General features: G+C 45.2%; 1 protein-coding gene across 2 annotated transcripts; it reads left to right on the forward strand.

Moving 5' to 3' along the window:
• Nucleotides 1–6: 6 nt before the first annotated feature.
• Nucleotides 7–23,423, forward strand: im:7136021. 2 transcript variants are annotated; one of them, XM_038776326.1, is made up of 5 exons: nt 7–78; nt 1,488–2,244; nt 8,924–9,145; nt 20,598–20,817; nt 22,901–23,423. In XM_038776326.1, exons 2-5 carry the CDS (start codon nt 1,563–1,565, stop codon nt 23,103–23,105), a joined length of 1,329 nt encoding a protein of 442 aa, XP_038632254.1. In that variant the 5' UTR covers nt 7–78; nt 1,488–1,562; the 3' UTR covers nt 23,106–23,423. The 2 variants fall into 2 exon arrangements, with proteins under 2 accessions (XP_038632254.1, XP_038632255.1); XM_038776327.1 differs by lacking the exon at nt 8,924–9,145.
• Nucleotides 23,424–27,053: the final 3,630 nt, after the last annotated feature.

Below are 27,053 nucleotides of genomic sequence, written 5' to 3' on the forward strand. Positions count from 1 at the left end.
TCCCACAATGCGCGGCTCTAACCGGAAGGGACTCTTACTCCGTCGGGACGGAGGAGCTCAGCTAGGGGAGATGGAGATGTGTGTGTTGGTTTGCGCGCTTTCTCCAAACGTCTTTCTGTGTTGTGCCCAAAAAAATGTGTAAACTGCGTTTGTCTCGTTTAAATTAAGTATCCGGGATCTATGGCTTTATCGGGACATGGAGTACAGAAGGAAGTTATAGAACAACCTTTACAGATCTGTGTTCGGCCTGAATTGTGCCCCATACTTTGTGGGGGGAGGGGGGAACAAACTTTTTTTTAGGTGAGAGGGGCAGGCAATATTTTGAGGAAATTATACCAGAAAAGGGGCCTTCAGTCCTCTGCAAATCCTATGATTGGTATACACAGGGTAGGGTCAAGGGGTTATTTAATGCAGATGTTGAAAGTTATGAGGGGTTTAATCGGGTGAACAAAGAATCAGTTTCTCTGGACCTTTAGGCGACACCAATTTAAGATCATTGGTAGAAGTACCAAAGGGAAGATGATTGTCAATTTTTATAAACAATTGGTGATACAATCTGGAATACAGCTGCTTGCAAGGGTGGTGATTTCAGACTCCGTAGTAACATTTGAAAAGGAATTGGGATATATGACCTGAAAGTTGGAATTATTTGGATAGGTCTTTCAAAGAGCTGACACATGTACAGTGGCTAAAAGGCTGCTTCCTGTGCTGTTAGATTTGATCATTCTTTAAGATAATTTTGGAGTTTGCCTTTTTGAATAAATACCTTTATTTTATCTGAGTACTTTTTATGGTTTAGAATGTGCAAAATTGCTGCAAATGATACCTGACTCCAGACTTGAGTATTCCAATGAGCTTCTAAGTGGGCTCCCATATTCTACCCCCTGTATACATGAGGCCATCCAAAATTCTGGCCTCTTGTTATTAGGTGGTGGCATAATGGTATTGCCACTGGACTAATAATCGAGAGACTTAGATAATGCTTTGGAGACCCAAATTCAAATCTCCCCATGGCAGTTGGTGAAATTTGAATTCAATAAAAATCTGAAATCAAAAGTCTAATGATGACCATGAAACCATTGTCGATTGTTGTAAAAACCCATCTGGTTCACTAATGTCCTTTAGGGAAGAAAATCTGCCATCCTTATCTGGTCTGGCTGACATGTGACTCTAGATCCACAGCAATGTGGTTGGCTCTTAATTTCCCCCTCAAGGGCAATTAGGGATGGACAATAAATGCTGGCACAACCTGTGACACCCGCATCCCATGAACAAATTTTTAAAAATGCATTGCTTCTTTTGTACACTTTCATGTTGTTCCAAGACAAATTTGGATATTTGTAAAAAAAAAGTCTGAAAACAAAATATATTTTGTGTAATAGAATGCATAGAGAACAGCAATGAATCTCAATTTCAAAGAAATTGAATATCATAATACATTGAAAAGCCACTTTCAAGTACTGAGATATGTTCTTGTTTTCCCATAGGTGCTAGTGTAGAAAATGCTGGTGCAGGTACAAAGAATTGTATGCATTAAGGGACGTTAGGATTTTGCAACCGGTATGGCAAAAGTGGGTCATCACTGGTTAAACCTACCTCAGGACATATTATTGGAGATATTTAGATATCTAACAATTGAAGAGAAGGCAAACATTCGTGCCACCTGCAAGTACTTGCAACAGTTAATTGATCATCCTACTTTATGGACAAACAGTACTATTGTCCTGAAACGTTTACAAAGCTGTAACTCACTTTTTTGGAGAACATTAAGGAAGAGGCGAATAAGGTGTGTGGTGATTAAGGAAGCGACCCAAAAGCAATGGCAGAGAATGGTGAATTTACTTCCAGACCTGACAACTGTTACTATTGATGTAAAAAAGAACCTGGAACGTCTACGCACTTTGAGATCGCTCAAAAACTTGCAGAAATTACAGCTGAACAACAAATTACAAATGCTAGATCAAGAGCTGCTAAGAGAAGTGGCTGCCTTCAAACAACTGACTCACTTAGTTTTATGTACTTCAGTATTTATCCAGAACAGTTCTTTGTGCCACCTTGCGGAATTGACAAAATTGCTAGCATTGACTCTTCACGCTAGGCAGAAAAGCCCTTCTTTGACATCACTTCGATATGTTTTGTTTCGATTGCCAAAGCTGAGAGAGCTGTCACTGAGTTCTGTGGACAAATGCGAGAATTTATCCTTGTGTTTTACACCACCAGAAATGACAACTTCTAAACCGACAGGTAAGAAAAAGACTGGAAAGAATTGTTCAACTGATTTTATAAGAAAATGCAGACTTAATGGACAGGAAAAGACCCAATGATTAATTTAACAAATTCTATTTAGTTGTGATGCTACCTACCCATCTGCAAGCCACACTTGAGCAGGAGAGATTAAATTACAAAAGGTTTCAGCGTGCAAGACCAAAGGAAGTGGTAATGGCTAAGTAAAGAAACAAAGATGTGTCTGGTGGAGCTGTGAATAGCAGCATCTTGAACAGTTACTTTCTAAGAACAAAAGAAAAAGAGAAAAAACAATATCTACAAAAATGGGAAATAAAATGGGGACAGATGTTACAGCCTAAAATTGTTGAACTCTTATGTTAAGTTCAGAAAGTTGTATACGGGCCAATTAAAAGGTGAGGTGTTGTTCCTCGAGTTTGCCTTGAGCTTCGTTGGAGCTCTGCAATAGGCCAAGGCCAGAAGGATCAGAGTGGGAGCAAGGTGGGGAATTAAAATGACAAGTGACTAGAAACCTGTGGATCACACTTGTGGACTGAATGGGAGTCACCCAGTCTGTGTTTGGTCTTCCCAGAGTAGAAGAGAGCACTTTGTGAGCAGCAAATACAGTATGCTAAATTGAAAGGGGTATAAGTAAATTGTTACTTCACCTGGTAGAAATATTTGGGGTCTTGGACAGTTTTTTTAAAAAGGTGGCAAAAGAGCAGGCGTTGCATCTCCTGCACTTGGCATGGAAAGGCACTGTGGGAATGACCTCATTGCAGCCTTGGTTCAAACATGGACAAAAGAGCTGAATGCCAGAGGTGAGATCAGGGCAGCATTTGGCCAAGCATGGCATCAAGGAGCCCAAGCTAAACTGGAGTCAATTGGGAAAGCTCTCCGCTGGTCGGAGTCATACCAGGTACAAAGGAAGATGGTTCTCTCGCTCTCACTCTCGTTCTCTCACTCGTTCTCTCACTCTCGTTCTCACTCTCGTTCTCTCTCTCGCTCTCTCTCTCTCTCTCTTGTGGTTGGAGGTTAATCATTTCAGCTCCAGGATATCACTGCAGGAGTTCCTCAGGGTAGTGTCCTAGGCCCAACCATTTTCAGCTGCTTCATCAATGACCTGCATTCCATCATAAGGTCAGAAGTAGGGATGTTTGCGGATGACTGCGCAATGTTCAGCGCCATTCGTGACTCCTCAGATAATGAAGCAAGATCTGGACAATATCCAGGCTTGGGCTGACAAGTGGCAAGTTACATTTGTGCCACACAAGTGTCAGGTAATGTCCATCTCCTGCAAGAGAGGATCTAACCACCGCCCCATGTCATTCAATGGCATTACCATTGCTGAAACCCCACAATCAACATCCTGGGGGTTACCATTGATCAGAAACTGAACTGGACTACCCATATTAATACTGCAGCTACCTGGGCAGGTCAAAGGCTACGGCGAGTAACTCACCTCTTGAACCCCCAAAGCCTGCCCACCATTTACAAGGCGCAAGTCAGGAGTGTAATGGAATACTCTCCACTTGCCTGGATGAGTGCAGCTCCAACAACACTCAAGAAGCTCAACACCCACCTCAGAGCCCCCAACGGGGAAGGCTGGGATGAACCGGTTTCTTGATGGACTGGACATAACAGTCGTGGGAGAGGGCAGAAAACGGGACCTGGAAGCACCACTAGCACTGGGAGCGATCATGGACAGCATTAGCTCCATGCAGACGGGGAAGGCATAGGGACCGGATGGATTCCCGACGGACTTCTACAAAAAATTCACGACAGCGCTGGCCCCACACCTGCGGGAGATGTTCACAGACTCGCTAGCTAGGGGCACACTGCCACCCACGTTAGCACAGGCATCAATCTCGCTGATACCTAAGAAAGACAAAGACCCAACGGAATGTGGGTCATACAGACCCATATATCTGCTGAACGCAGACGCCAAAATACTGGCCAAAATCCTAGCCAAAAGGCTAGAAGACCGTGTACCTGAGGTGGTCACAGAGGACCAGACGGGCTTCGTCAAAGGTAGACAGCCTACCTCGAACATCAGCCCCCTGCTGAACGTGATAATGACCCCCTCCGGGGAGAGAACACAAGAGGTGATCGTCTCTCTGGACGCAGAAAAGGCCTTCAACAGAGTCGAATGGAAATACCTCATAGAGGTACTGGAGCGGTTCGGGCTTGGAACAGGGTTCACCGCTTGGGTAAAACTCCTATACAACGCTTCCTTGGTGAGTGTACGGACCAACAATACCAACTCCCAATACTTCCAGCTGCACTGGGGCACCAGACAAGGATGCCCACTGTCCCCGCTGCTGTTCGCACTAGCAATCGAACCGCTAGCAATCGCGCTCAGGGCAGCAAAAAATTGGAGGGGGATCCGAAGGGGAGGCAGAGAGCACAGAGTCTCTATGCAGATGATCTGCTCCTCTATATCTCGGACCAACAAAGCAGCATGGACGGAATCATCGCGCTCCTGAAAGAGTTTGGAGCCTTCTCGGGCTACAAACTCAACATGAGCAAAAGCGAGATCTTCCCAGTACATCCCGCAGGGGGGGGGGGGGGCAGCACTAAAGGGGCTGCCGTTCAAACAGGCCCGACACAAATTCCGCTACCTGGGGATCCAAATAGCCCATGACTGGAAAGGGATCCACAAATGGAACCTCACCAGCCTGATGGAGGAAGTAAAAAAGGACCTGCAAAGATGGAACACACTCCCACTCTCCCTCGCGGGGAGAGTCCAGACAATCAAAATGAACGTACTGCCCAGGTTCCTCTTCCTGTTTAGATCCATTCCGATCTACATCCCCAAGGCCTTTTTCAAAGTGCTGGACAAACTTATCATGGCGTTCGTATGAGGGGGTAAAAATGCGAGGATCCCAAAGAAGGTCCTACAAAAAACAAAATCCGGGGGGGGGGGGGGGGGGGGGGGGCACTAGCCCTCCCAAACCTACAATTCAACCACTGGGCGGCAACAGCCGAGCGAGTAAGGGGATGGATCCAGGAGCCAGAAGCCGAGTGGGTGCGTTGCGGAGGAGGCCTCCTGCATGGGGACCTCCCTCCGGGCCCTCGCCACGGCAGCACTCCCATCCCCACCCAAAAAACACTCCAGCAGCCCAGGGGTGACAGCCACCCTCCAATCCTGGAACCAACTGCGGCAGCAATTTGGCCTGACCAAAATGTCTGACATGGCTCCCATCTGCAACAACCATCGGTTCACACCAGCACTGACTGACGGCACCTTCAAAAGGTGGAGGCAGGACGGGGGGGACACTGACAGTGAGGGACCTATACACGGACGACAGGATCGCAACACTGGTCGAGCTGACAGAGAAATTTTGGCTAGCTGGGGGGAACGAGCTACAGTACCTGCAGCTCAAAAGCTTCCTACGAAAGGAGACAAGGACGTACCCACAACCGCCATGACAGACACTACTGGAAGACCTATTGGACGCAAGTATCCTAGAGAAAGGGAACTGTAGTGACATGTATGACCGACTGGTAGAAAGGGACGACACCGTACTGAACGCAACAAGAATGAAATGGGAGGACGACCTGGGGATGGAGATAGGGTGGGGACTCTGGAGCGAAGCACTGCATAGGGTCAACTCCACCTCCACGTGCGCAAGGCTCAGCCTGACGCAACTAAAAGTGGTACACAGAGCCCACTTAACGAGAAACCGTATGAGTAGGTTCTTCCCGGAGGTGGAGGACAGATGTGAATGGTGCCAAAGAGGCCTGGCCAACCACGCCCACATGTTCTGGTCTTGCCCCAGACTGGTGGAGTACTGGACAGCCTTCTTTGAGGCTATGTCCAAAGTGGTGGGGGTGAGGGTGGAGCCATGCCCGATAGTGGCGGTCTTCGGGATTTTAGACCAGCCAGATCTATTCCTGGGGAGGAGGGCGGACGCCCTTGCCTTTGCCTCCCTGATCGCCCGGCGTAGAATCCTGTTTGGCTGGCGGTCAGCAGCACCGCCCAGAGCTGCAGACTGGCTGTCCGACCTCTCGGAATCTCTCCAAATGGAGAAAATCAAATTCGTCATCAGAGGGTCAGACGATGGCTTCCACAGAACGTGGGAGCCATTCATGCAATTGTTCCGGGACCTGTTTGTGGCCAACGAACAAGAGGAAGAATAGTCGGGTGGCCAAGAATCAGGGGAAAATGGACGGGAATCGGGGGAAGGTCGCCGGGGGGGGGGGGGGGGTTCGTTATGGGGGTTTGATGGCAAGCTAAGGCCCAAAACCAAACTATAAATAAATGCCTATAAACATGTGCCTCGGCCATATTGGGGAATGTAAAATATGTATGCCGGCTAAAGGGGGCGGCCACAATTGTTATTATGAAGAAGCTTACCTGTAAATATACTTGTTAATTTTTGCGTGTTTTTTTTCTCTAATAATTTGTAATTTGTTGTATATAAAATATGAAAACTCAATAAAAAACATTTTAAAAAAAAGCTCAACTCCATCCAGGACAAAACAGCCCGCTTAATTGCTCTTCCTTCCACAAACATTCAAACCCCCTCCACCACCGCCGAACAGTAGCAGCCGAGTGTACCTTCTATAAGATGCACTGCAGTAACTCACCAAGGTTCCTTAGATAGCATCTTCCAAACCCACAACCGCTACCATCTAGAAGGACCAGAGCAGCAGATACCTGGGAACCCCACCACCTGGAGGTTCCCTTCCAAGTCACTCACCTCCCTGACTTGGAAATATATCGCCATTCCTTCACTGTCACTAGGGCAACATCCTGGAACTCCGTCCCTAACTGCACAGTGGGTATACCTACACCTCAAGAACGGCAGTGATTCAAGAAGGCACCTCACCAATACCTTCTGAAGGGCAACTAGGGATGGGCAATAAATGCTGGCCTAACCAGCGACACCCACATCCTGGAAACTAATTTAAAACAAATATTCTTCCCTCTAGCTACTTTCATCTCAACTTTCTTGTGTTCTCCACTGGAAAAAAAATTTCATCACAAAATACTTACAACTGCATTTTGAAACTCCCAACTGCCTAGTCTTTTACATTTTTGCAATATATCTGTTGATTTATGTGTTCCCATCCCTCTCAGACCAGCTGGTACCTGGTTCGTTTCTTCAAGTTAAATGATTAAAGTTGAATGCATTTGGCATACAACTGATGTAACTATCAACTGATCTGGCTAAATCACATATTCTCCTGGATTCCTAGCCTTTGACTCTTAAAGCCACAGTATTTATATGGCTAGTCCAGTTAAGTTTCTAGTTAATGGTAACCCCTATCAATATTCTGGGGGTTACCATTGATCAGAAACTGAACTGGACTAGCCATGTAAGTACTGGGACTACAAGAGTAGTGAAAGGCTTAGAATCCTGCAGCGAGTAACTCGCCTCCTGATTGCCCAAAACCTATCCACAAGACATCAGTCGAGAGTGTGATGGAATACACTTCACTTGCCTGGATGAGTGCAGCTCCAACATCACTCAAGAAGTGTGATGCCATCCAGGACAAAGCAGCTTGTTTTATTGGAACCCATTCCACAAACTTCACTCCCTCCACCACCAATGCACAGTAGCAGCACCTGCATAAGATGCGCTGCAGGAGCTCACCAAGGTTCCTGATACAGCACTATCCAAACCCACAACCGCTGCCATCTAGAAGGACAGGGGCAGCAGATAGGTAGGGACACCACCACCTCGAAGTTCCCTTCCAAGCCACTACCATCCTGACATGGAAATATAATGCCATTCCTTCACTGTCACAAAGTCAGAATTCTGGAACTCCCTACCTCACGTCACATGGACTGCAGCAGTTCAAGAAGGCAGCTCACCACCACCTTTTCAATGGTAGTTGGGGATGGGTAATAATGCTAGCCTCGTCAGTGAAACCCACATCCCTTGAATGATTAAAAAAAAGTCTCTCTTCGCTGTCAAAAATAACCATGATTTGAGGATGGTCCTGGAGAGCAAACCATAAGGAATTCTCCAAACAGTTTTCTGCCCCTTTTACAGCATTGTACTGGCCCTGGCTAAATCTCATTCCCTGTCACTGATTATAGCGAGCATCCCATTCTTATCCTTACAGCAGCCTTACACTACCAACCACGTTATTCTCCTTCCAAGTCGCTTTTCCAGATTCAGCTAGGTGGGACCATTCTTGCTTAGTTACATTCTTACTGGGTTCCATTCTTGCTTATCACAAAGCTAGAGTATTCCGAGCAAGGAACCTGACAGCAGGATGTGTCTTTACACAAACTAGATTTTGTGATCTGAAATTAATACAACTGCATCTTAGAAGTGGAATAAAACACCATACAATACAAAACATGGTATAATTCAACTGTTGTAGTAAAATATTATCATTGACTAACCATAGGGCGGCACAGTGGTTAGCACTGCTGCCTACAGTGCTGAGGTCCCGGTGCTGAGGCCCTGGGTCCCTGACTGTGGAGTGTGCACATTCTCCCCGTGTCTGCGTGGGTTTCACCCCCACAACCTATAAAGATGTGCAGGTTAGGTGGATTGGCCACGCAAAATTGCCCCTAAATTGTAAAAAACATATTTGGGTACTCCAAGTTTATTTTTTTTTAAAGTCATTGACTAACCATGAACAATGTCATGGGAGCTCTGTTAGTTTAATGAATACTGAATGTTAGTTGGAAAAAGCTATAGAGCACATGATTCAAAACCAATGTTTGTGTTTTCAGAATGTAATGGTTTTGAACCACATTGCGTTCCACATCTTCAGTTAGAGAAGCTGAGCCTGTTGAATAGTATAAACGGTCCGCTGTCTGAGGCAGCACTCCAGCAGCTGTCGAATGTCTATAACCTCTCTGTGAGCCTCAGTAAGCTACCAATATCAATGAACAGCAATTTTGTGCACAGCATGTTGAAGAGCTTGCCAAGCATCATTGAATTGGAACTTAGTTGTAAGTAGATTTTCTGTAAATAAATTTATCCTGTGTATAAGCTGTTCCTTTTTAAAGCAAGAAATATAGTAAACTTTAGTGTACCTTCTAATATTCAAAATTATTTTTGATATGCTTTGACTGATTTCCTGGTGAATATTTGAATGTGCCGATGAGGCATGAGTCTAAATTGTATTCTATTTTTGACTCATTCACTGTACATCTTAAAATTCACTCGCAATGTTGCACTTTATTAAAAGATTTTTTGTAATCATTGAACTTGGTTCTAATTAAAGGGTCAATGGAGTCTGCAGGACTGCTGAACATTTTGAAGTGCTCAATGGAACAGCATTGTACACTTGCCACTGTCAGTCAAATATTTATTTTAAACCAAATTTCATCCTTTAGGCCAGGGTTTATTCAAAGTGGGTGTCGCGGCCTGCAGGTGGGTCGCTGGCGGGTGTCGGGAGGGCCATGCAGCGATCGGTTGCAGTGTTCCCATGGTAGTCCTGATTGCAGGAGAAGCGCCCAACAGCTACTACCGGCATTTAAATAGAGAATGGCGGCTGATACTGGCTTTTAAATGAGAACGAAATGAAGCTGTGTGCAAACATCCGACCATAAGCAGTGAGCAGGCCATGTGTCCTGCACGTATACTTGACGCCAAACGCCCTATACATATGTGCTTTTGACGCCAAATCCTAGAAGAGAGCTGCTTCCATTTTCTCGGCGGGGGAGTGGACAGAGGTTGAGTCCTCCGGCCAAGGATTGGTGCGGAATGGCCTCCTACATTGTAGAGCTTCTATTGTATCCTGGAAGAAAACATTTAGGCATAATTGCTGATTGCCGTTATTGTAATATGACTTTTACACCATTTTACATCATTTAACAGTTGTAATTTGCATTTATCTAGTTCCTTTAGACTTAAAGAGAGAAGGTGCAAGGTAGTTAAGAAAAGCATAAGGAAGAAATTAATGCTGAAACAAAGAGAAGGTGAAGAGACCGAATTTTGGGGAAGAAATTGTGAAACATGGATCCTAAGCATCTGAAGACACATTTTGCAGTGATAGGGTGAACGGGTGGGGGCAGTGGTGTTGGATTGGGGTTGTTGGGGGTAGCTGGCATTAGAGGAGCAGAACATTCAGAGATGACTGGTGGGCCGAAGGCTGTTAAAGGTAGAAAAGCAGTTTAATGGGTAGTTAATTTGTTTTAAACAGATTAATGATTGCAGAAGAATAATACTCAAAAAAAATATATAAAATCCCCTGTGTAAGGCCTTACTTGACAGAAAATTTTAATGACCATACCAGATTACCATGAAATGGACATGGGTCTGGTCATGTCAGGCAGTAACCTGCATAGAAAATATTACTGATTTTTCTTTTATGTTTTGAATCTTGCTGTTTGTGATAGATAAGTAAGATATAAATAACTCTGGAAAAGGGGTCTGCCATTTTGCCCTGTGATGAGGAAACATTTCATTCGAAGAATTGTGAATCTAAATATTGCTGAAAAGAGAAATGTTGCCGAGTTCTACGTCTTTCTCTCATCAGGGCTAACACTAATATAAAATTTCAAACAATTGCTATTATACCGCAGGAAAAAAAGGGCGCTGACTGGTTGGCAAGTTGACATTGGCTGAGGCGTTGCCATGGAAAAAGCAATGGGGAACTATAGACTCCCTGGTAATTTTAAAAAGGCACAAGGCTAGAACATATTCCTTTTGTTGCAGAGAATGTGATTGTATGCCACATTCCGGCACCTGCTCTGGTACACTGAGGGAGAATTCAGAATGTCCAAATCACCTAATGAGCACGCCTTTCGGGACTTGTGGGAGGATACCGGAGCACCAGGAGGAAACCCACATGGACACGGGGAGAACGTGCAGATTCCGCACAGACAGTGACTCAAGCGGGAATCAAACCTGAGACCCTGGTGCTGTGCAACAACAGTGCTAACCACTGTGCTACCATGCTGCCCTACAGGCTGTACTTGACCAGCTCATACTTGCAGAACCCAAAACAAAACATCTGTTAGATGTAATTTTGCGATTGCTGAACAACCCCGAGTGTGCTAATAGCTTTGCTAACCTTCAAAAATAGATAATTAGTCAAGCTCGTAAGTTGGTTCCCTTACCCTTGTTAAAAGTCTCGTATATTCATATAGAGGGTCCCAATCTCTGCAAACACATGAAATATATTCAAACCTTTCACCTTTTTTGAATGACCTGGGAGCTAGTGGAGCTTATTGTTCCGTATTGCCCATACCATGGCAGCACTTTAGCTAAATAGAATCGACTTGTCAATCAATCAGCACTCATTTCTCCAGTACTTTAAATTGCTGTGATTGCTTGAAAGTTGTCATTCTTGCCTTTGTCCTGATGAGTATGAGATTAAAAACTTTGACAGCATGTCTCTCATTCTAGCAAAATTCAAGTTCTGTATTACTCAGCGATAACTCTAAATTTGTGGATGCTCAGTTGTTATGTTCAAGTCTGGGATTGATAGATATTTGGACTCCTAAAATCAAGCGATATGGTGATTGAGTTAGAAAGTGAATTTGAGGTTAAAGATCAACTGTGATCTAAAGAGTTAAGGGGCCATATGGCCTAATCCTGCTAATTCTTTAAGTGGTTTGGAGAATGTAGTGGATTATTCTTTCTGGAAGGAGATGACCAGGAGAGAGGATGTAGGATGCTTGAACCCCAGCGGCATCTTACTTTTGAATAATGTAATGAACTCCAATTGGCTTTATTGGTTGGCCAATTGGAGTATGAGCTCCCTCAATGATAGCTTATTGAGGGGGCCCATATAATCACCTGTGCAGGCTTTGTGAGCCAGTCTTAAGTTGACTGGACTGCTAGCAGCACTGTTTGTAGCTGCTCCTGTAATATCGTTATTGTAAATAAATATTGGTGTGGTGACGGAACTCCTGCCTCCCGTGGATTACTACAGTGGCGACGAGGTAAACTACGAATTTTGTGGAGACCAGCTGCTGCACTCGGAGGGTAAGCCTTGCCATTTTAAAAATTCCGTTTTTTGGGAGGTTAGAGGCATTCGACCCGGCTATTGAGGACTGGTCCCAGTATGTAGAGAGAATGTGTTACTTCTTCCGGGCAAATGATATACTGACGGACGAAAGGAGACGGCTTATCCTGCTGTCGGCGTGCGGACCCTCCGCTTTCGCCATTATACGTGGTCTGACTTATCCCGATGCGCGGACACGAATTCTTTCCAAAAGTGACGGAATTGGTGAAAGAGCACTATGACCCAAAATCACCCCTCAGTTTGCGTAGGTACAGATTCTACACAGCGAATCGGGAAGACAGGGAGTCAGTCGCAAATTTCTTGACCCGCCTGAGAAGACTGGCGGAAAAATGTGAGTTCGGGCCAACGCTAAATGAAATGCTTCGGGACCGGTTAGTGTGTGGTATAAACGACCTCACAATACAGAAACGCCTGTTGGCGGAAATGGACCTAGACTGCAGGCAGGCGCTACGGCTCACACTGGCCCTAGAAAAGGCAGCAAGTGGGGCGCAGAAACTACAGGGCATGCCAATGGAGGTAGATACCTGTGAGAGGGGCTACCACAACGGGTCCTGCTACCAGATAGCCGCTCTCAGGAAAAACCTGAGGAATAGAGGGAAAAAGGAAAACCCCAGAACTGCCCCCAAGTCTGCCAGGATTATCTGGAGACAGAGGGAAGTACCGGCTGAGGCTCCCCCAACAGAGAAGGACCGTTTCTGGCACCAGACAGAGTGGGGTAACAATGACAGAAACCCTAGAAGGAGGTGGCAAAAGAGGAATAGCTGGTGGGGACGCAGGGAAGTACACAACCTAGACGCCCCATCCTCCTCCGAAGGGGAACAATTATATAATATTACAACGAAGAAAGCAGAACCCATTAGGATTACCCCACGGGTGAACGGGTGGCCGACAATAATGGAAATAGACACGGGTGCGGCCATATCAGCAATGGGAGTGGCAGCATTTAGAAAAATCAAAGATGGATTCCAGCCACTAACCCTAACAAAAACATCGACGAAACTTAAGGAACCTGGAGGAAGTGCTCAGGCGTTTCACAAAGGCAGGCGTACGGCTAAAAAGGGAAAAATGTGTTCTTCTGGCCCCACAAGTGATGTACCTGGGATATAAAGTAGACGAGTCAGGCTTACATCCATTAGAAGACAGAGTAAGGGCAATAAAAGAAGCCCCAGCTCCCACCACGGTCCAGGAGTTACTATCATTTCTAGGGTTGGTAACCTATTATGGAAAATTTATTGAAAATAGGGTGTCCATCCTAGAAGCCCTCCACCAGTTACTAAAAAAGGGGCAAGAATGGAAATGGTCCACACGCCAAAACCGAGCATTTAGGGACATTAAGGAACAGCTGTCATCCGAAAATGTCCTAGAGCATTATGACCCAAGGAAGGAGTTGGTGGTCACTTGTGATGCATCCCCTATGGGGTAGGAGCCGTCTTAGCCCATAGAGGAAGGAATGGGGAAGAACGGCCAATAGCCTATGCTTCGAGGACCTTGGCGATGGCTGAGAGGAAATACGCCCAAATCGAGAAGGAAGGACTGGCGGTGATATTCGCAGTAAAAAAATTTCTCCAGTATCTGTACGGGCGGAAATTCACCATAGTGACGGACCATAAGCCGTTATTAGGGTTATTAGGCAGCACGGTACCATGGTGGTTAGCATAAATGCTTCACAGCTCCAGGGTCCCAGGTTCGATTCCCGGCTGGGTCACTGTCTGTGCGGAGTCTGCACGTCCTCCCCGTGTGTGCGTGGGTTTCCTCCGGGTGCTCCAGTTTCCTCCCACAGTCCAAAGATGTGCGGGTTAGGTGGATTGGCCATGCTAAATTGCCCGTAGTGTCCTAAAAAGTAAGGTTGGGGGGGGGAGTGGGGGTTGTTGGGTTACGGGTATAGGGTGGATACATGGGTTTGAGTAGGGTGATCATTGCTCGGCACAACATCGAGGGCCGAAGGGCCTGTTCTGTGCTGTACTGTTCTATGTTCTAAGACAAGTTAATACCCCCGATTGCATCAGATAGAATCCAACGCTGGGCGTTGCTACTGGCGGCATATAGATATGTTCTGGAGCACAGACCGGGAATGCGAGTAGCACATGCAGATGCTTTGAGCAGACTTCCCCTCCCGGACACTCCGCCGCAAATACCAAAAGTAGAGGAGACAGTAATGACTCTAAATTTTTTGGACACCCTACCAGTAGACGCACAACATATTCGGTTGTGGACGCAAAAAGACCCTGTTTTAGCCAAGCTGAAGCATTTACTGCTAACAGGGGAACTGGAAAGACCAGTGGAGCCCCAGATACACCCATACTGGAGCAGAAGGGACCAAATAACCGTAGAAGACGGTATCCTATTATGGGGAGCCCGGGTAATCGTCCCAGCTCAGGGCCGTCAGGCAATCTTAACTGAGTTACATCACGGACACCCAGGGGCCTCTAAAATGAAGATGCTAGCTCGAAGCTACGTTTGATGGCCAGGTTTGGACACAGACATAGCAGCCGTGGTACGTCGGTGCCAACAGGGGCAAAGAGTGCCACCAGCGGCGCCATTGCACCCGTGGGAATGGCCAGGAAGACAGTGGACCCGCCTGCATATTAACCACGCCGGCCCTTTTATGGGCTCAATGTTTTTGGTGATAGTGGACGGTTGGACGTCCACTGGGTAAACACGGCAAGCACAGCATCTACAATTGAAAAGCTCAGGGCCTCGTTTGCAACACATGGACTTTCGGAGGTATTGGTGTCGGACAAAGGAACTGCATTCACAAGTGGGGAATTTGGAAAATTCCTGAAGGAAAACGGAGTCTGTCACATCAAAACGGCCCCTTACCATCCAGCGACCAATGGCCTGGCAGAGAGAGCGGTCCAGACACTTAAAGCGGGACTCAAGAAGCAGCCGGCAGCGTCAATAGACACAAAGCTCTCCCGCTGGCTTTTTGATTACAGGGCCACACCGCATTCCACAACGGGCATACCGCCAGCTGAACTCCTAATGGGAAGGCGGCTGCGAATGAGTTTGAGTCTCCTTTTCCCAAATTTAACGGGGAAAGTGGAGAAACAACAGGAAGCCCAACGCAGGGGGCATGATAATAGTCGGCAGCAGAGACATTTCCAGGTGGGGGCACCGGTTTGGGTCAAGAATTATGGGAATGGACCAACGTGGGTCAAAGGCACGGTAGAGTCCCAAACAGGGCCCATATCCTATGAGGTTTCAATAGGAGGTAAGGTGCTGAAGAAACACCTAGACCAAATAAGGGCAGTGGAACCACACCTGGAGGCAGGCGAAGCAGGACCGCCTCAAGCTGGGATAGCCCAGACGGAAAGGATACCCACACCCCAGCCCCGAGCAATTTCTCCAGATCCCGTCATCCAGTCATCAGAGTCGGAGATGGACACACTCGACGAGGCCGCCGCGACACCTCTCCCCGAGGAGGAGGAAGAACAACTTCCAAGGAGGTGTCAAGGAAAAGACGGGCACCTATAAGGTACACCCAGCCCACTTCGGAGAATGACCCGGCGGCCAACACAGAAGTGACAAACCCAGACATGAGATGCAGGAAGCAGCTCAGTCTTAAGTTGACTGGACTGCTAGCAGCACTGTTTGTAGCTGCTCCTGTAATATCGTTATTGTAAATAAATATTGGTGTGGTGACGGAACTCCTGCCTCCTGTGGATTACTACAAATAAATGCACTGAACATGAGCTCCTTATTACCAAAACCATGACCCGCCAACCTTACATGTGCAAGACTGACTGGCAGCACCCCAGTTGCCAACAATGGTATCTGATAAAATTATGTCATTGCCTCTGCCCAAGATGGAAGTGATGTCTACATCATGAGTGATACCTGGTACTGGTGACTGTTGGACTGACCACTGTCTCACCAGGTGGATCATGAATATCGCACTCACTCAGTGTTTGCACATGAAGGTGACAGCTACCAAAGGGAGATTCATCACTATCCTGATTTAAGCTTCTAACAGGCTACGTAATTCGATGGTCCACGCCTATCTGACCCCACACTGGTCACAGCTGCTGGACCGGTTCACCTGCTCGCAGACAGCAACTTCATCAGGACTAAGTGGAGAGTGCATTTTGAGGCTCTTAACAAGGGTAGCATGGTGGTTAGCACAGTTGCTTCACAGTTCCAGAGTCCCTGGTGCAGTTCCCAGCTTGGGTTACTGTCTGTGCGGAGTCTGCACGTTCTCCCTTGTCTGCGTGGGTTTCGTCCAGGTGCTCCGGTTTGCTCCCACAGTCCAAAGATGTGCAGGTTAGGTGGATTGGCCATGATAAATTGCCCTTAGTGTCCAAAAATGTTAGGTGGTGTTACTGGGTTACAGGGATAGGGTGGAGGTATGGGCTTAAGTGGAGTGCTCTTTCCAAGGGCCGGTGCAGACTCGATGGGCCGAGTGAAATTCCATTTCACAAGCTGGAAATAACAAGGCTGCCTGCCCAGATGGCATCACAGCTGAGGTGAATAAGCTAGACCAGCATTCCGTTGTATAGAGCCTATACCTCTGGCAAATCTGACATGAAGCAAGGCTCCTTGAAGATCTAAGGGATGCCAAAATTGTTTCAATCTCCAAGAAGGGAAACAAGGGTGAGTGTGACAATATACCAATCTACTGTTCAGGGCAGGCAACATCCTTGCCTTAATACCACTGGATTGCCTACTTACACTTGCATAACCCATTCTACTGGAATCTTAGTGTGGTTGCAGAGAACGCAAGGAAAAAACTGGCACCAAATTCCTCTACCATCACAGCTGCGGGTTGCCACATGGAGACAGTATCCATAGACTTGGAGTTCCTGCATAGGATCTAATGCATGAGCTCCTTCTTTATGAAGCTGCATAGATGTTTCTTCACAACCATCATTTGCAGACTTCCTTCCGATACTTCTATGGCTGCAAAACCTGGGTGATGTATTGCCAAATGCTGAGAAATCGCAAGAGATACCATCAGCACTGCCTATAGAAGATCCTATGTGTCACCTGGATGAATTGCCATGTGAACATGAGCATTCTCCAGGAAGTAGGTGTCCTGAGCACAGAGATGACCATTCTACGTGACAACTGCACTGGACATATAATGGATCTCTGTGTCTATTCGGATCCCTGGATATACGTTATCCCTTCTTAGTTCCCAAATAACAGAGATTCAGGCTGTGCTTTTTTTTGGCAAAGTTACGTTGAACTTTATTGTCAGCTTTTAGTGTCTACTGGTAAACTCTTGGTTACAATACAAACTTAGGTCAGATTGATTGTCTTTAGCGAATACAGTTTGAGTTTAAAATACAACTTGTGGTAATTCTTCAAATCATGATACACAGTACAAAATTACGGATTGATTTAAACAAAAGAAAAATGGCGATAGCAAACACAGCAGCAAGACATAGGTTTCAGAAAGTGATAGATTGATTCCGGAATAGATTTTTCCATCCCGACAAGTGATTTTTAATAAGATCATTATAAAGTTTCGCCTTCTTACAGCTGTGATTGGCTTCAACTAATTTATAATTCACTCAATTCAACCAAACTGTCTGTCTGTCAGTTCAAGAGATAAATGTCGTGGTGTAATTTTCCAAACCCTGGCTTGCCAATTATGCCTCTTGCATTAATTAGATTAACACAGTTTTCGAAATGTCATTATGACTCTGACTGACTGTTACCATGGAAATGCAACTGTCCAGGCCTGGGAATTTTTTGCTGCATACAATGGAGTCTTTTGTCACTGACCTTGGTCTCTGGCCAGTCTTGAGCAATTTGCAAAATTGAGAATTTAGAGCCTTACCTGATTAGTTCCCAGCTAGTCAGCTTTCCTCACTCTCATGGCTAATGTGATTTAGTCAATTACTCTTAATGATTTCTCAATTAAACCTTTTATCTATCTCATCTATAGCTAACCACAAAATCTAATTTCTATCAACATACCACTGTACTAACGTTCTGAAGTCTGCTCTCTACTCTCAGCCTGTGGCTGGACAAACACCACAAGGCAGCCAGTGGAAATGTTTCACAGATACCCTACAAGCCTACTTGAAGAAGATTGGCTTTGACCAAAGTTCATTGTACTCACTGTTATTTTTTAATTCAGTCACTGTTATGTGGACAAAGATAGTAGTCAAGTCGTGCACAATAACTTAAATAATTTGTTCTTGCTAATGAAAATAAAATATTCTGGATTCTGAAAATCTGGACAAAAACCCCCCAAAATGCTGGAAAAACGCAGCAGGTCTGGCAGCATCTGTGGGGAGGGAAACAGGGTTGATGTTTTGAGTCTGTATAATTCTTTACCGAAGAGTCCTTAATTCCAAAGAATCTTATGGTGCTTTAAACGTTTACTCTGTCTGTGTTTGTGTTTCTCTCACTTGCTCTCTCTCGCTCTCTCCCCTCTCGCTCTCTCCCCTCTCGCTCTCTCGCTTCCTCCCCTCTCCCTCTCTCTCCACAAATGTTGCCAGACCAGCTGAGCTTTACCAGCACTTTGTTATTTTAATTGTTTTTGATGATATGGTTGAGGGAGGAATGTTGACAGAGCATCACAATGACTCCTGTTTCTTCAATAGTGACATAAAATATTTTAGGTTGACCTGAGCAGAAGCAGGATTTAGGTTTAACTTTTGTAAGAGGGCACTTGCAAAACACCCTTGCTGCACTGAAGCATCAGCCTAAATTATCTCTTTCGATCTGAGTAGGTTGAGAGGAGATTTGGTAAGGGTGTTCAAAATACTGAACAATTATAATAGAGTAGATGAGGAGAAACCGTTTCCAATCCAGACTGATCACTATAGGACATAGATTTGGGAAAAGAACTAGAAGTAACATGAAGATTCTTTTTAAACAAAGCGAGTTGTTGTGATCGGGAATGTGCTACCTGTTGGAAGCAGATTCAATTGTAATATTCAAAAGAGACTTGGATAAATACTTGGAAGGGAAATAAATTACTTCACAATGGGAAAAGTGCAGTCTAATGGAACTAACTGATTAGCTTTACCAAGAGCTGGCATCGGCACAGTGAGCAAAATGGTTATCTTCTGTGCTGTAATATTCTGTTCCAAAGTTCTGGCCTCATGCTTGAATCCACAACCTTCCGGTTAAAAGGTTGGAGTTCTATCCACTGAAACCTCAGTGGAATGTGTAGAGGAGATGGTAGCATAGTGATAACATCATTGGGCTAGTAATCCAGAAACCCAAGCTAGTCACAGAATCAAAGAATTTACAGTGCAAAAGGAGGCCATTCAGCCCATCGAGTCTGCCCCGACCCACTTAAGCCCTCACTTCCACCCTATCCCCGCAACCCAACAACCCCTCCTAACCTTTTTGGTCACTAAGGGCAATTTATCATAGTCAATCCACCTAACCTGCACGTCTTTGGACTGTGGGAGGAAACCGGAGCACCCGGAGGAAACTCACGCAGACACGGGGAGAATGTGCAGACTCCGCACAGACAGTGACCCAAGCCGGAAATCGAACCCACATCCCTGGCATTGTGAAGCTAACAGTGCTAACTGTTGTGCTCCCGTGCCGCTAATGCTTTGGGTACACAATTCCAATTCACACCCCAGCAGATGGAGTTTAAACTCTCTTCATTTTTTTTTAAATCCAGAAAACTATCACCGATTGGAATTAGAACCCATTGGTTCACTATCCTTTTGAGAAGTAAATAGGGGCGGCACCATGGACTCACAACTCCAGGGACCTGGGTTCCATTCTGACCTCGGGTGTCCGCGTGGAGTTTGCGTGTTCTCCCTACGTCTGCGTGGGTTTCCTCGGGGTTCTCTGGTTTCCTCCCACATGATGTAGAAGTTTGGTGGGTTGGCCATGCTAAATTGCCCCTTAGTGTCCAACGGTTAGGTGGAATTATGGGGATATGATGGGAAATAGGCGTAGGTGGGGTGCTCTTTCGGATGGTCGTTGCAGATATGATGGGCTGAATGGTCTCCTTCTGCTTTGTAGGGATTCTATGATCTGCGTCCTTATCTGATCTGGCCTCCATGTGACTCCAGGTCACCAGTAATATGGTTAACTCTGAACTGCCCTCTGAAATGGCCAGCAAGCCACTCATTTCAAGGGCAGTTGGGGATGGGCTACAAATACTGGCCTTGCTATCTATCGATGCCTGCGACCCACCAAAGAAATTAATAAAGCACATTTAGAGTAGGACCTTTTATCACTTCTTCCGAAGAACAATCCCATTGAAACATTAACTTGCTTTATCTTTCAGATGCTGATTTGACCTACATGTGTGTCCAATATTTTCTTTCTTTATCTTCAAACTAAAGAGTTACAAAATTATCTATATTTTAGTAAACTATATGCTCTTTTCCTTTTTGCTGCTGATTTGCAAGAATGTGCATAATATATGAGCAGTGCAGTTCCAAAGGAAGATTTTCCAAATTGATTCACCTATTCATTATTTAAATTATGTACCTTCCCAGGGACTGGACCTCTTGCTGAGTATGTGAAGATTTTACCTTCGGACCTCACAAGCTTGAATTTGATAAATACAAGACTCTCTAATGTGGATGTACAGCTTCTATCTGATTCTTCAGGAAAAACTCTTAAATATCTAGGTTTGGTGCTGTGTGGTGGTATAACTGAAATAATGTTAAAGAAATTGCCAAAACAGTTTCCTTTTCTGCAGAGCCTTGATCTTAGGTAAATGACATTAGACATGGTAAATTACATTGTATGTGTATATTATGTGTTTTAAGGGCACATGCATAAATAGGAGATTGTGGGTGATTGACATTTTTTCATCTTTTAGCCTAGCAACTGCAGCAAATCTAACTTCCACCTTTTGTGAAGTTACTTTCCAAAGACCAGTGTTCAAACCTGAGCTTATTCTGGTCTAATGGCTAAATGTCACACCAGCATCACTCCTTCACCCACTGAACTATGGGGGAAAGCCCTGGCTCGACTGCTGTTTCTAAATCAGGATGACCTTGCTAACTTGCAAACACTTGTTTGTTGCAACAAACAAGGCAGAGAAAAATTTCTGGGTATTAACTTCAACTTCTGAAAATTTTGGCTGATTGCTGGATTTTCCTCCTTGAAGTACAATCGATGCACGCAGTAGTTAAAGAGAACACACTACAACCACCATTTAGGCATTTAAACATTAGCAGATAGCTTATGATTAAGGGAGGAGACTCGGGTAAAACAGTAATCATGTTAAAATATTGCTTTCATTTATGAAAGGCTCCCCGTATATTGTATATTCTCGTGTAGCACAAATAACATCTTGCCTTTGTTTCTAAATCCCCTTCAGGTGACCTCTGCACAATGGAGTGTTTAGAGAAATTAGCACCACCTAGAGAAATGTCAAAAACTGAAAATGACATAAGGGGGAGAATTTCAGGCTGGATGCAAAATGGGCATCATAACTGTGGTTTACCCACTTTACCCATCTAGCATTACAGTCAGGAGGCCCAAACCCCCCTCGGGTGCAGATCCCATTAACATTTTTACTATAAGCTGCAGGTGCTCCTCTGTAGCTCCTCGGTTTAGTGAAAAAAAACATAAGATGCTGCTATTAGGCAGGGCCTATTGAGGGGTTGTGGGGGAGGGCTTTGATTGGGGTTGTAGTGGGAGGAGGAACTATTCTGGAGTCATCCAACGCGCCAACACTGGTCAATAGAATTTTGGGACGGCGGGGGGGGGGGGCAAAAATCTCCTAAATCAATAATGGGTGAAGCTTCAGAGAGAGGTAGCAAGTGATTCCTTGTAAGGACCACCGGTTGGTGTTCTCCAGTTTCTGCAAGAAATGGAACTGGCAGGCATTTCTCCTTGAAAGCTGCAATTGGGATCAACTGCCAAGGGACCTCGATTTTGCACTTTGGAACATCCTATTTGTTTGTTTTGGCTGGAGAGCTTAATGCCAGTTTAAAGATTTACTTGAAGATTGATTCACTCCAACAGTTGGGTGTATAATGTCAACGGCAGATTTTCCCCGGCCTAGAGAAATGGGTAAAAGACAGTAAAGATTACACCTGATGTTTGAAAATGCAAATTAGCATAATTTCCTACTACAAACTCAGAGATAGTTGTAATAATACAAAGTAAGTGCAAACCAAAATGTAAACACTCATGCAACTCTTATAATAAAAAGATCCTTAAATTGTGTGGAGGTTTAATTCTGATTTGGTTACCATAGAATTTGCAATGTGAAAATACGTGGTTCTCAAAAGTCAGGAAACCCAATCTATAGAGTTTTTAAAAAATATTATCGATGCAGTATTGGATGTAGCTGTGCTTCCAATATTTTAGCTGTGCTTTGTTTTGTTCTATTTATTACACGCAAGAAATCTGTTCTGTTAAAAAAATGCTGATTTAGTCCATCAAGTCTCATATTGCCAGTAGAAACTGATTTTGAGCGATTGTGAGGTCAGAGACTTAGCAATTCCCTCCCCCCTTATTTGCGCTCATTTTTTTGGTTTCTTGTCTTTCATGGGAGATTATGTGGGAGTGGGAAGTATCCAGCCGTGATGGTCCAGGCATCACGAGTGTAGAGCAAACTTGACGGGCGAACGGTCTTTCCCTGTTTTGCCATGCTCGTATGTAAAACGTGAGGAATGAGTTCTCGTGGTGGCAAAGAATGGGAATGTTTTCCATTATCGGTTCATTTTGAAGTTCTTTACTAACCAGTTGCTTAACTTTATGAATGAAGGAAAATCTTTCAAGCTTTGTATAGTTTCTGTGAACTCTTACTAAACCACTTGATTCTTTTCTCCTTTTTCAGCGGGTGCAATTTGTTGAAACCGGATATTTTGTTCGGCTTCGTGGAGCTGGCTTTTCTAAAGGAAATTGTAATTTCAAGCACTCCACATCTAACTGAGGCAGTAATTAAGCAGTTTCGAACTTTAACTGACAACAGAGTGCATGTCGCTCAGAAGAACAAGAGAAATCGGAACCAATGTGACTGTAATTTTATTCTCTGTATGTGAGTGGATGCGATGAGGTTGGCTAAGAACAGTCAATGCATTTATTGGTATATCCATGATGTTTCTTCGCAGAAAAATGGCAATGTCAATAGTGGAAAAAGTTTTTTAAAATTTAATGTTATTTCCTATGTACACCAATAACAGATTTATCGCTATTTACCATTCAAGCTTGGGAGTACATGACCAATAGGGGGAACTATTGCTCAAGATACTCTCCACCTAATATTTTGGAACTATATATTTCTCTCATAAAAACAAGTTGTCAGTTTTTAAGATTGTTTTCCTTGTGTCAAATAAAGATTTCCTGGCAAACAAGTAAAATTGATGATGTTTTTTGGAGAATATTAGCAAAATATACTTAGTAATTTCAGCAAAGTAAGAGGCTATTTGGTCCCCTGAGTTAATTCCAGCTCTCTGGAGAGCAACCCAGTCAATCCCATTTTCCCACTCTTTCCCCACAACCCTAGGATTACCAGCAAACGGCAATGACCCAGCCTACTCTGAACATGAAAATCCATCGCAGCTCATCTTGTATGGACAGGAGGCAGCATTCTTTGTAAGGCTGCAGAGAGATTTTTTTAACAACTGAAGAAAAGTTATATTCTTCTGCCCTTCAATAAGAGACCCAATTTCAATTAAAAGGCAAAAGCAAGCCAAATCAGACAATGGGGGTTTTATTGTGCAATACTTTTAAAAGAGAGTAGAATCACAATGTGTTGCTAATGCTCATTACCTCACACTCAGCTAATAGCTAGTTGGAGACTTCTATGACAGTTGAACAAACAGTATTAATGATTAACAGGAGGGTGGGATGGTGGTGCAGTGGTTAACACTGCTGCCTCATGGCCCTGAGGACCCGGGTTCGATCCCAGCCCTGGGTCACTGTCCATGTGGAGTTTGCACATTCTGCCCAATGTCTGCGTGGGTCTCGCCCCCACAACCCAAAGATGTGTAGTGCAGGTGGATTGGCCACGCTAAATTGCCCCTTGGAAAAAAAATGAATTGGGTACTTTACATTTATTTTTAAAAAATTAATAACTAACGAGTGCTTTAACTTTAGTGTAACCTTTGAGCTCTGCAGTGTGGTCATGTGGCAAGTTTGAGTGCCACATTTCATTTCATTTATTAATATGACATAAACTTTTTTAATGTTGAAGGATTGTTTTGCAAGGCATCTTAACAGCTGCAGATCCAGTGTGCTTAGGTTGCAACTTGCATTACTCAGGTTTTGCAATCCCAGCCATTTGAAATCTGCACTGTGCAGAAGTCAGGTCCCAGGTAAAAAGAGATAGTCAGTAACGTTGCCCTGAATCTGTTGAGCTTACTGTTAGGTTATTGGTTATCAGCTAGGGAAACTACATTTGACAGGAAGACTGAGAGGCTATGTAAAGTATAATTGACAGGGCAAGTCCATTTCTTTACCGTACTACTTTTAGAATTTGAGTAGATATGTTCAAAGCCAGTAAGAATAAATTTGTGTAAGATACATGAAAAAGCACACTTCCTTTTTTTGCTAATCCTGGACTAAGCGTAGTTTAGCATAATCATATTTATATACTGAATAAATTTGCATCAGTACTTCAAATAATTGCTAGGTGCTGTCAAACATTCCCTTCTGCAATATTACCAGATTTCCATAAAGTATATTACTGCTTTATTGATTTGTTTAAAGTAACCATCTCCCTTTTTACTTTTAATAAAAAGCTAAGGCCTGACATCAACTGGCCATGTGTCTGTGCATGCTCATCGGCCAACACATATGTGGGGTGGGGAGGAATGATAATCAAGTTTGCAGATGACATGAAGATTGGTCAGGTGGTTGACAGTGAAGAAGAAGGTTTCATCAGGATGTAAATGGATTTGTCAGATGAGGCAGATGGAATTTAACCCTGAATAGCATAAGGTGAGTCACTTTGGAAGGAGTGACACGACAAGGGAGTATTCAATGAATAGCTGGACACTAGAAAGCTCAGAAACCGGGATCTTGGGGTTCTTGGACACAAATTCCTGAAGGCTGCAGGACAGGTGAATAGGATAGTTAAAGTCAAGTGTCCTGTATGCTGCCTTTAGCAGTCATGGCATAGATTATAAGAGCAGGGAGGTTATGTTGGAGCTGTACAGGACTTTGCTTAGGCCGTAGCTGGAATAAAGTGTAGTTCTGGTCAGCACATTTTAGGAGGCTGTAATTGTGCTAGAGAGAGTGCAGAGGAGATTCACCAGGATGTTGCCTGGGATGGAACATTTTAGCTGTGAAGAGAAGCTGGATAAGCCTGGATTTTTGTTGGGAGCTGAGGGGGGACCTGATTGAGGTGTATAAGTTTATTTTTTTATTTTAAAAAAATAATTTCTATTAAGATTTTCAAAAACATATCCAAAACAGAAAATAACAAGAAAACAATATTAACAACAGCAAAAAGAAAAACACACTAACCCCCAAACCCCCCACCAGTAACTACAAAAAGGAGAGATAGATAAACACCTGGCATATCCAATAAACACATATACACATTTTTCCCTTCCCCCGAAACACAAACCCCCCCCCCTCCTCCTCTCCCTCTCCCTCCCCTCCTCCCCAGCCTGGCTTGACCCTGGATCCTACCACCCTCGACACCGTCCTTGCTACCCCCTTCCAAAACTCCCCCAGCGCTGGGCATGCCCAGAACATATGGGCGTGATTCGCTGGGCTCCCCGAGCACCTAGCACACCTGTCTTCGCCCCCGAGAAACCTACTCATCCTCGTCCCAGTCATGTGGGCCCTGTGCAGCACCTTCAACTATGAGGCTAAGCCACGCACAGGAAGAGGAGGAATTCACTCTTTCCAGGGCATCCGCCCACATTCCCTCCTCAATTTCCTCACCCAGCTCCTCCTTGGGAGCACCGTCATCTTGAGGGACTGCACCCTGCCCGCCAGCGACAGCAGCAACATGTCCCATCTTTTGAACTCCTCCATTTGCTCCACCAGCCTAGTGAGGTTAAGCTTGTGAATGGCCTCCCAGCTCCTAGCCACCTGGACTCCCAGGTACCGAAAGCTCCTCCCCGCCCTTTTCAGCGGGAGCCTACCAATCCCCTCCTCTTGATCCCTCCCGGGTGCACGACGAACAGCTCACTCTTACCCAGGTTGAGCTTGTACCCAGAAAAGCCCCCAAATTCCCTAAGGATCTGCATCACCTCCGGCATTCCCCCCACTGGGTCCGCCACATAAAGCAACAAGTCATCTGTATAATGACACTCGGCGCTCCTCCCCACCTCGCACCAGACCCCTCCAATTCCTCGACTCCCTCAACGCCATGGCCAGGGGCTCAATTGCCAACACAAAGGGGACAGGGGACACCCCTGCCTCGTCCCCGGTACAACCGAAAGTACTCCGATCTCCTCCTATTCGTGGCTACACTTGCCATCGGGGCCTCGTATAGCAGCCTCACCCAACTGACAAATCCCTCCCCGAACCCAAACCTTTCCAGCACCTCCCACAAGTACCCCCACTCAACCCTATCAAAGGCCTTCTCTGTGTCCAATGCTACCACTATCTCCACCTCCCCTTCTACCGCCGGCATCATTATAACATTCAGAAGTCTACGTATATTGGTGTTCAGCTGTCTTCCCTTCACAAACCCTGTCTGGTCCTCATGAATGACCCCTGGCACACAGTCCTCTATCCTTGTGGCCAAGATCTTCGCCAACAGCTTGGCATCCACATTTAACAACGAGATCGGCCTATATGATCCACATTGTAGGGGGTCCTTGTCCCGTTTAAGGATCAAGGAAATCAGCGCCTGTGACATGGTCGGAGGCAAAGCCCCCCCCCCCCCCTTGCCTCGTTAAAGGTCCTAACCAACAGGGGGCCCAACAGGTCTGCATACATTTTGTAAAATTTGACCGGAAACCCATCCGGCACCAACGCCTTCCCTGACTGCATGCTGCCTATCCCTTTGACCAGCTCAATCGGTGGCG

Source organism: Scyliorhinus canicula, chromosome 2 (assembly GCF_902713615.1).
Source record: "Scyliorhinus canicula chromosome 2, sScyCan1.1, whole genome shotgun sequence".
Lineage (NCBI taxonomy): Eukaryota > Metazoa > Chordata > Chondrichthyes > Carcharhiniformes > Scyliorhinidae > Scyliorhinus > Scyliorhinus canicula.

Bases quoted from the DNA above. Each gene is read 5' to 3' on its own strand.
- im:7136021 (XM_038776326.1), top strand. From the start codon at position 1,563: ATGGCAAAAGTGGGTCATCACTGGTTAAACCTACCTCAGGACATATTA. The intron at 9,146-20,597 runs GTAAGTAGATTT...GTACCTTCCCAG, and splicing joins CATTGAATTGGAACTTAGTT to GGACTGGACCTCTTGCTGAG. The intron at 20,818-22,900 runs GTAAATGACATT...CTCCTTTTTCAG, and splicing joins CTGCAGAGCCTTGATCTTAG to CGGGTGCAATTTGTTGAAAC.